Below are 9,410 nucleotides of genomic sequence, written 5' to 3'. Positions count from 1 at the left end.
AAGGAAGGAAGGAAGGAAGGAAGGAAGGAAGGAAGGAAGGAAGGAAGGAAGGAAGGAAGGAAGGAAGGAAGGAAGGAAGTTTTCAAGATCTTTATTAAGAGTTTGATCATTATCTTCAGTACAATTATGATCAAAATCATAATCTTACTAAAATTAACCTGAAGGACATGATTTTTTTTTCACCATTTGGAAAATCACTTTTATGCTTAAAGTTGACCTCATCCCCTATAGATTGTCCCATCTATTATATCTATTATGTTTGTAATCACATGCTTGCAAGTCGGAACATTGGCACCCTTTACTTGACATGCATTTCAAAGAGATGGTCATGGGTTTCGCTCATGCAACAAATCTACTCAATGTTGGCTGTGGCAGATGGCTCAGTTCTGCTGCAAGTTTCTTTTCGAATATTAGTCCTTTCCACACTATGTTTCCTCAGAGTTTAGAGTTGCTGCAAAGTCAAAGACTAGATGCAATCTACTTTATTGGCAAAGAACTTTTTTTTTTACTTTTTAACTTGCAAAGTTAAATCTTAACTGACATAAATCGTACAGTTCTTGCAAACTTCAATTGCACCTTTTTTTCTTGTAAAAACATACTTCAAACCTAAACAGATAAGTAAATTTGGATATTATGCATTATCAAATACACTATATGTCATTAACGTTTTACTGGCAGCAATGCTGGTCAACACACCAAGGCTTCACCACCGGTAAGTGAAAATGGGGACGGGCACTTAGGACGGACTTTTGTAAACACATCACCAGAATGATTGACGATTAGAAGGACTACTTATTTTGATGATCCACCCGGAAATAGAAGATCCTCCACTATACCTTTAAACTAATACAATAACAGCGACTGTAGATTTTTTTATGTCCTCCCTAAGCATGCAATGGTTCTATCGGGACAGTCTGGCCTCCCCCTCATAAGTTGCCCTTATGATTATAAGCTTGCATGGTATTTTTTATTTATTTATTTTTTCTCCCTGTGTTACTCTGTAATGCTTTGGCTGGGCTGAACTTTGCCGGATCTGATGAATGACAGTTGGTTTAGGAAGGAAGGAAGGAAGGAAGGAAGGAAGGAAGGAAGGAAGGAAGGAAGGAAGGAAGGATCTTAAAGTGGTTTATGTTGAAGAATATGCAATTACTTGATTAGGTTGTCAATTGTTGCACATGTCTGGTGCATCCTTCTTGCTAAAACTTTGCAAGTTTCAAATTTGTTTGTCCTTTTAAGATGAAAAGTGAACCATATTACATAAATGATGAAAAAAAGGATTTCTTTGAAAGCGTGTTAAGGTAAATGAGGTGGCAAGCAACTAGCGAAGGTCACGTTTTCCCCTGTTTGCTGTCTAGGAAACTTAAAATAAAGGCCCATATTTTTATAGACGTTTCCTTTGGAACGGTAAGGAGGAGGTCTCGAGGCAGTTTGATTGACGGACGTTTAAGCCAATAGGGGCGATGGGATATCGCAGTAGGGGCGGGGCGAGTTGTCAAAGCCGTTTCCCAGATTAGTCTGGGGTTCTGAGAACTAAGGTCACGTTTCCGCTGTGGCTGCCATCAAACTTTAGTTAGCTGTTTTTCTGTTCTTACACCGAGAGCCGCCGCTATGTCCAATAACAACGCCAGCAGCAACTTAATCATCGCCCAGAGGGCCGTGAAGCAGCTCCGGTTAGAGGCCAGTACTCGGAGGATCAAGGTACGAACCGATCCAGACAAACACGGAAGCTTTTCTTTCGAGGCGTAGAAAGTTAGTTTAGGTGGAAAAAGGGGATTATGTTAAAAATAGATCTATTGAACTGCTTTAAAACAGTAACTTATAAAGTTTCCAATCTGCTTTGTTTACAATCTAGCTCTACTTTAAAGTGAAATGTGTATAAATGTCAAACTCTGTTTTATCTGAGGGAAATAAGTGAACATAGAGGCTATCAAACATAGTAGATACAACCACTGCTGTCCGGTGGCTCCATTGCTTGCAAATATTATGCAAAAGAAATATCAAACCCACAGAGAGCCAGTTAGTCTGTGTATGAAAATGAGAAAATGGGCAGAGCCCTTTGAGACCGAGTGGATGTTTATGCTGTTCATGTTTTCACACCCACGCCATATGTTGGGTTCTGCAGGTGTCCCAGGCTGCTGCTGACCTGAAAAACTTCTGCCTGCAGAATGCATCCAAGGACCCGCTCCTCATGGGGGTCCCCTCCAGCGATAATCCCTTCAGACCCCCAAAGTCTTGCTCACTGTTCTAAGGTAAGAAGCCTTGACAAAGTCTTTATTAGGACCAATGTGGACCTAAATGTCACCTTCACATTCTGTTTGTACATTATCCATAAAACTAGTTTACAGGTGGAGCGCAGGGTTTATGCTTCATAGTCCATAAGACCACAAAGGTTGACAGTAAGCAATATAACTGACAGTTACGATCGGCCCCGCTGCACCCGCGGGCTCCGGCATTGCGGTGGCTGGGGAATTTGTCTCTTCTCCTCCCTTGGTGGGGGTCGGAATTCCTGGGTTGGGCCCTTTGCTCTTGGGGTCCCTTTGGGTGTCTGGGGCTTTGGGTCCCCCAGCGCTCGCCTCTGTGCTTTGGAGGGGCACGTCTTCGGCTCTTCACAACCGCTATTGAGCATTTTTCATTTGAATAAACTTTACATGCACAAGTGTACTCTCACAAACAACTAAAAGTGCTTGGCTCCTGATTCACTTCCATACAGAAAGCCAATATTCTTATCTTCAGCTACCACAGTAAACGTGTCAGAATAAATCATACTACTTATACTTCAGCAATAGTATCCAGGTGTTACTTTATTGTATGTCTTGTACCGTGTCCGTTGGTTGTGCTTTTTTGGTTTGTGCTATCTTTTTGCAGGCGACGAAGCAGACTGAAGACGTTTTATCGTTATCTCCCTTTTATCTTCTTTCTTCTTTTCTCCTTTTTTTCTGTTTTTCCTTTCCTGTTGTACTTACATTGTAGTGTCCATATAATCTGTAAAACACCCTGCATAATTATAATGAAGCTATTTATATGCATAAATCAAGCGGAACACTATGGCGATAGCCGTAATGCTCCACTTGTGAAAGCAAAATCTGTTGGGCTCTTTTTGGCATCAGGACAATTATTCTTATTGCCAAACAGGACACTGCTTAAAAAAAAAAAAAAAAGAAGAAAAAAAAACTGAAAGTTACAATCAAAACAGATCATTTAATAACATTGTTATTATACGTTATATATTTATTAAATGATGGACTGATTCAATTGCTGGATTGCTGCTGTGTGGCTGCTAAACTATCAGCTGTTTGCTGGTGCTTCTCAATAAATTACAATAGAACGGTGTGGTTAGTTTATTTCTACGGTTCGATTTTAAATGCAAAACTCCAACATAGATCGTATCACAGAGATGTGCTTCCTGAGCGTGATGCCTAAGGAGAGAGTCAGCAGGTCATTGGGGCTGCAACTAATTTTGCACTCCTATTAATCTCTCCATTTCTTTTTTTCAGTTAATCAATTAAGAATCAGATGGTGAAAGGTTCCTTAAGAAGATTTTAAGCAAAATTTAAACCAAGTGAAACTAAAACTGTGTCTTTTAAAGACTTATAAGTCGAGCATATTAATGGACAAAAAGGGTTTTCCATTTTGAATGAAAAATATTTATGTATTTTCTGCAGTTTTGGTATATTAACTGCTTTGAGTGGGCGAGTCTTTCAGATAAAGTAAAGACATGTTTTGGAGTCTTTATCGATTATTAAATTAGCTGATGATTGTTTAAATTGTTTAAGCTTTACAGTTCATCTATAAACTGTTAGGTGTTCACAGCTCTGACCACTTGCTTCTAGCTTAAAGCTAACTACATAATGACATTTCAGTTTCAAAATTGCATTGGTCCAATGCAAGCTGAACGTTAGAATGGACATTTCGGCTTACTGAAAGTAAGTCCACAATACAATAGATCTGCTGTTCAGTGTAAGAATGGTATTTAATACTTAGTCCTCCTAGCAATAGCTTGCTTTGATGGTGACCTTGAGGTTAAGTGTGCTGTTTATCATTTTCATCTTAACAGCTGCATAGATTCTAGATAGATTTCTGTGTGGCCAATCAAACAGGTTGATGATGGTCCAAAATGTCCTGGTGGATGACCATGTTGATTATGGGTTTCGGAAAACCCAGTGAACCACCACCAGCAGATGTCATGTCAGGCCAGCCATCTCTGACTGTTCATGATGGACTTCGAGCCTTGTGGATTCTATGCCTCTCCGCGCTTCTTCCTGACTTTTGGAGCTTGATTTCCAAAAGAAGTGCCAACTTTGCAATTTGTACAACTGACCAACAGTCTAGTTGGAAATAACATTATTTCAATACTGATCTTGTTTTTTTTCTTTTTTTAGATTTTATAAATCTTGTGCCATCATCAGCTGTATCCATAATCACAAAAAAGGAAGTCAAAATAATGAACTACATATTGGTTTGTCTGTAAAGAGTTTGAATTTCGCAAGACGAATTATATAAGTAAAGTAAATCTACTTTAAGATATTCAAGACTGTCTAATCGGATCACATTTGAAAAGTTTATTTAGGATTTAAAGTGTTTCGGTTGCCATGACTAAGCAAATTTACCAATAAAGGTGACAATTGAGCAGTATCTCTAAAAGATTCTTTTTAAGTAAAATTGTTGGTAATGAAAGAAAAAAACACTCATTTGTGCAAGCTACCAACTTTACTTTGCCAGTGCGTATTTTATTTATTTTCAAATCATGAAGTTTTTTTCTGTGCATGTTTTTGCAGATGTTTATTGCCCTGACGCTCAGGAGGAACATCAGTGTTTCCACCTTGCTTTCTATGACAACAATAAAATCCTCCCAATAATACATCTGAATACATGCACATTAGTTTATGAGTTATAACTGTTTATTAAATAAGGTTGTTTAGCAGTTCTGTACTATCATATTTTTTTGCTCGTGTGCAATGTCATACAAAACAGGAAATCTTACAAACCGCTTCCCTCTTGCCAGATTAGGGCTGTATATGTGGAAAGTGTGAAGACATGTTGGTTCAAAGTTTTGTAATTTGCTCTAGCAGCAATGGGTGCGGGAAATGTCCAACCTGCTGTCTAGAGAGTTATGTGTGCAGGTTCCAAATAAAACATAATTTTTTTTCAGATGGAAGGGTTTTGCCCTGTTTTGGCAAAAAAGCGTTCATAACTAAATGAGGCTGGAATACAGTTTGTTTTGTGGTGTTGGCGCTTATTTAACAGAAGACAGGCAGAAAATAGGGGAAGGGGGGCATGCAGCAAAGGTCTTTGTGTCGGGATGCAATGCAGGACGGATAAGGAAGGACTAAGGGTTGTGTGAACTTCCTATAAGATGAATCAATCTTTTTATGTGGTCTCTGTTCTCTCTTAGCAGCAGAAGGAACATGAAGGATTTTCTGGACCTGTCCGTTGAAGCTTCACTTCTCTTCTCATCGACTTCATGGTAAACCTGCCTGCAGCTCCTCATGGGAAGGGAGGGAGAGCCGATTTCCATCTTGTTTGCCAAAACTAATGGTATCCTATCCCCCATCTGTTACGTGAAAGCATGGCCAAACTACTCAACAAGCAAGCAGAAGACGTTCCTGACACTAACGTGACTAATGATTAATCTGGGTTTGCCTAAGTGCCCAACATGTCCGGCATCTATTTACAGACTGTTACCACTGTTTGTTATTTTCAGTCGTGTTGTGAAGGGCAGGTGGAAGGATAATCAAACATGGATTTATCATAGCTTATCTTCCATCCACACTTTTGTATTTATCTCTGTGAAACACAACAACAAAAACAAAAAAAACTACTAATATTGTTGGCCAACAAACTAAACTGGTGCCTTTTTCAATGTTTGTGTATATAAGCGGAAAATAAACTGGTTTTGTGGACCTTAGGTACTAAGGCATGACACAGGCTTTATCTTTGGAGCAAGCGATGGGTTAATCTTTCATTTTCTTGTTACTTTAACTCACCTATCTATAGCTATATTTTAGACTCTTTTAAGTTTCTCTTTCTTTATGTCGAATCTTTCTATTTAAGGTAAAAACACATGATGGCCTTACACTATGTGGATTAGTGGTAACAACCTTAACTTATTGCACAAATCCTTGTGTCTGTGTTGGAATCCTTGGGTTATGTTTGTATTTAATGTTTTTTTTTTCACGCTGGAATCAAGCATCAATCAACCAAAAATCTTTCCTGCTGATGAAGAAATCTGTCTTTTCAGACACTGATGAATTGCTGCATCTAACTTTATATACATATATATAAAAAAAAAGTGTATCAAAAACTATTGTTAAAGCATTACTTTATAATTGCTGACTGCTTTTTCAAAGACAGGAAGTGAGTATTTAATTAAAAGGTGCGTTTAATTTGGTGCTTTTCCACTTATGTAATTTGTGTGAAGTTATTTTTAAGTTGGATGTAGATTTGAAAAGTGGATGTCATTTAATTGTGAATTGGATTGGATCTTTTTTTGTGAAGGCAAACTGCTGGATTAAATGTGTTTAATATTCTCACATCCCATAATCTGCACAAAGAATAACTCTTACCTGTCAGCTTGATTTGTGATAAATGCATCATGTTTGTATGGAAGGAAATAAATAAAAATGTATACAAGCAAAATGGATTGTGTCCTGATTACTGTCTAATAAAATAAAGCTTTAAAGCAGTATTCCTAATGGTTAGGGGAAGACTGGAATATGACTAAAGTATTTTCAAAGTCTATGTCTATCCATCCAAATACAGAGGATGTTTGTTTATACAGTATATCTATGTATCTGTCATTCCTACGTGTTTTTTTAAGCTGAACACTAGTACTCCCTGCCCTAACCTCACAAGGTTTTGGAAAAGGGCTAAATTGGACTGAGCATTCTGGTAAACTGATTCCAGAAAAAGGATGGGAGTTTCCTATATATGTGGTGGGCTTACCCTGTGAGGGAGTTCAGCTGATGCCACATGCTGATTTCATGTGAATCTCCCAAGTTAAAGCTGTTTCAGCGCTTCACACACAGTGGAAAATGCTGACTCACAGAGCCGACTGGCTCGTTATGAGGGTCATTTGCTGGACATTTCAGAGATTTTGTTTATAGGAATTGGATGTTTTTTTTGTCCCCAATTAAATTTGTGGGCAGTTTGTTTGTGTAATATCCAAAAAATTATCATTGAATTGTGGGCTGGAACAAACTAGGCTGCTCACCGGAAAAAATAAACTGCACTGGAGTCAAAACACTGACGCCATTTACAGAAGGGGGCCGTCTTTTAGGAGCAGTTTGAAGGATCAGTAGCTTATCTAAAGTAAAATTCAAAGGGTGAGGAGAGTCATGATACTCCTGTTTTCTTTTTTGGTTCCTTTTAAATAATCACAATAGCTTTCACTTTTTGAGGCATTTTTATGCTGAAGTTCTTAACACAAGTATTACTATTGAGTACGTCGTCCACCACTGAGTGTACATTTAACCACTGTATATTTTGGACAAAAATAAGTAAGAATAACTCAAAATGAGACGTGGTTGTCCAAATGTTAACTGGAACCTTTTTAGGAAATTGTTTGCTCAATTAAATCCAAACCTGGCTCACTTAGGGGCCGTCCATTGTCAGTAATCAGCAGAAGCGCTGTCACCTGGAAATAAAAGAAGCAGCAGCTGTCAGCTGAACAAGTCTGACTGCTAATGACTAGAAATACACACGGGGTGAATCAACATAAAAAGTATGTGGTTGTATTTTTTTGATCACTTGGCTGGGTTTATAGGTTTTATGTGTTTAAAATCATGTTTCTGATTGTGTGTTTTATTTTTGGATTTAGATGGCGTACAGCTATATCAGCCAGAATAAACTCAGTGGAAAGCAGGAATGTTCCGGTTAGGCTCGCATTTTTATTATTCAAACCTGTAATTCACATAGAATGGTAAAATAAGCTATTACTTATTTTTCATTCTATGTGCCAAATGGATAATCTTATTCTCTTTATCTACACTTTACACTAAATATTATCAAATGTTCAACTTTCTCTTTTTCATGTTTTGGTTTAAAACAAGCAGGAGGTCTATTTTTTCTGAGAGATCCAAGCTCCTCTCCAAGCACCTCCTGGTTGTCTAACGGACAGGACAGTAAAGACCAGGCAGACTCCCTCAGGGTGGGTAAAAAAAATGATCAACTAGATACCAACTTTGTGTTTTGCAAAACCTGTTAATTTTGGGGGTTTTTGTCATTCCACAATCTTTAATGTTGTAAAAGTTGAAATGGAGAAAAAAAAAGCATAGTTTCTGAAAATTGTGGTGCATGTTTGTATTTGGTGCTGTAAGTGCCAACCTTCTAACCTGACTCCGCCAGATGCATTTGCTCCGCATATCCATCTGGAAACCTTCCGTTGAAGTAATTTTGGGAAGGGGCGAAAATACTGGTTAGCTGATTGGCCTATGTTGGTGATAGACGGGCCAAATAAACCAATCAGATCAACGAAGCATATGACGTACTAACAGCCAGGCTACTCTTGCCGAAACCAGTCGGGAGAAGAGCAAAAACATCTTTTCCTCTGAGAAAAGCCTCCAGAGCAGTGTTTTTCTCTTCTTTCAGTGAAGAAATACTCTGTAATTCTGATAAAACTTGCTCGATAGCCACTCTAACGCTAGTTTCATCGGCTGAAGCCGCCATGTTCTTTAGACTGAACTGTTGTGCTTCTCGTTGCGTCACACCTCAACCCGCCTCAAAGCCAACGCTGTTTGGACGTTCGTTTGGTGAACGGCTCCAAATTTTCTTCAACGGAGAGTAGCCAGACTGATCTGCGAGGGAAATCTTGAAAGCTTGCGAGATCAGGATGGTCTCGCGACGCTACCAACCTTCTACTTAAATTACTGGTGTGTGTTTTCTGGTGTGTGTTCTCTAGCTTTGCGCATCAAGACATTGAGTTGTTTGGGGATTTGTCTCCTTTGCAGAATAGTGAAAGCTCAGTCAAGAGTCAATTTTTAAGTTTTGCCACAGATTCTGAGGTGGATTTAGTTCTGGACTTTGACTGCCATTCGATCAGCATATGCATAGGTGTTGCATTGCTTTGATCCAAACCAGGTCTGTCAACATCGTAGATCAGCCTCCTGTATATTTTTTATGTGCCAGTGGTCAACTTAAAACCAAGTTAAGTCTCCTCATGAAAAATTCCAGTTCCAAGCTTATAGTCCCCTGGTTCAGTTTTGAGTCCTGCAGATGTTTTGAGTTTGACTCGTATCTTCTAGGCACAGTGTCCTTTAAGATTCGGATAGGTCGCCGTCTCAGCAAAACCAGTTCAACTGTTTGCACCACATGTTCAGTATGTCATAAAGTCCAGCAGGTGCCTAAAGCACATTGGACAGTGGGGTCTGAGGGCCAAGATTGGATACTTTTAAGGCTAAACTCAGAAGTCGGTA

The 9,410-nt window shown here is 38.8% G+C and overlaps 1 protein-coding gene across 2 annotated transcripts; it reads left to right on the top strand.

The window, feature by feature from the left end:
* The first annotated feature begins 1,491 nt into the window (after positions 1–1,491).
* Positions 1,492–6,281, top strand: LOC107103619 (guanine nucleotide-binding protein G(I)/G(S)/G(O) subunit gamma-5-like). Of its 2 annotated transcripts, none has more exons than XM_015403390.1 (3): positions 1,492–1,698; positions 2,123–2,249; positions 5,396–6,281. In XM_015403390.1, the coding sequence occupies exons 1-2, from the start codon at positions 1,609–1,611 to the stop codon at positions 2,246–2,248; spliced, it is 216 nt and encodes a 71-aa protein (XP_015258876.1). In that variant the 5' UTR covers positions 1,492–1,608; the 3' UTR covers position 2,249; positions 5,396–6,281. The 2 variants fall into 2 exon arrangements, with proteins under 2 accessions (XP_015258876.1, XP_015258875.1); XM_015403389.1 differs by having other exon boundaries at positions 5,393–6,281.
* The last annotated feature ends 3,129 nt before the right edge of the window (positions 6,282–9,410 follow it).

This window comes from Cyprinodon variegatus, unplaced genomic scaffold (genome assembly GCF_000732505.1).
Source record: "Cyprinodon variegatus isolate N-32 unplaced genomic scaffold, C_variegatus-1.0 Scaffold1490, whole genome shotgun sequence".
NCBI classification, from domain to species: domain Eukaryota; kingdom Metazoa; phylum Chordata; class Actinopteri; order Cyprinodontiformes; family Cyprinodontidae; genus Cyprinodon; species Cyprinodon variegatus.
The sequence above is the reverse complement of the archived record's forward strand: the minus strand, read 5'-3'. Positions and strand labels throughout refer to the sequence as shown.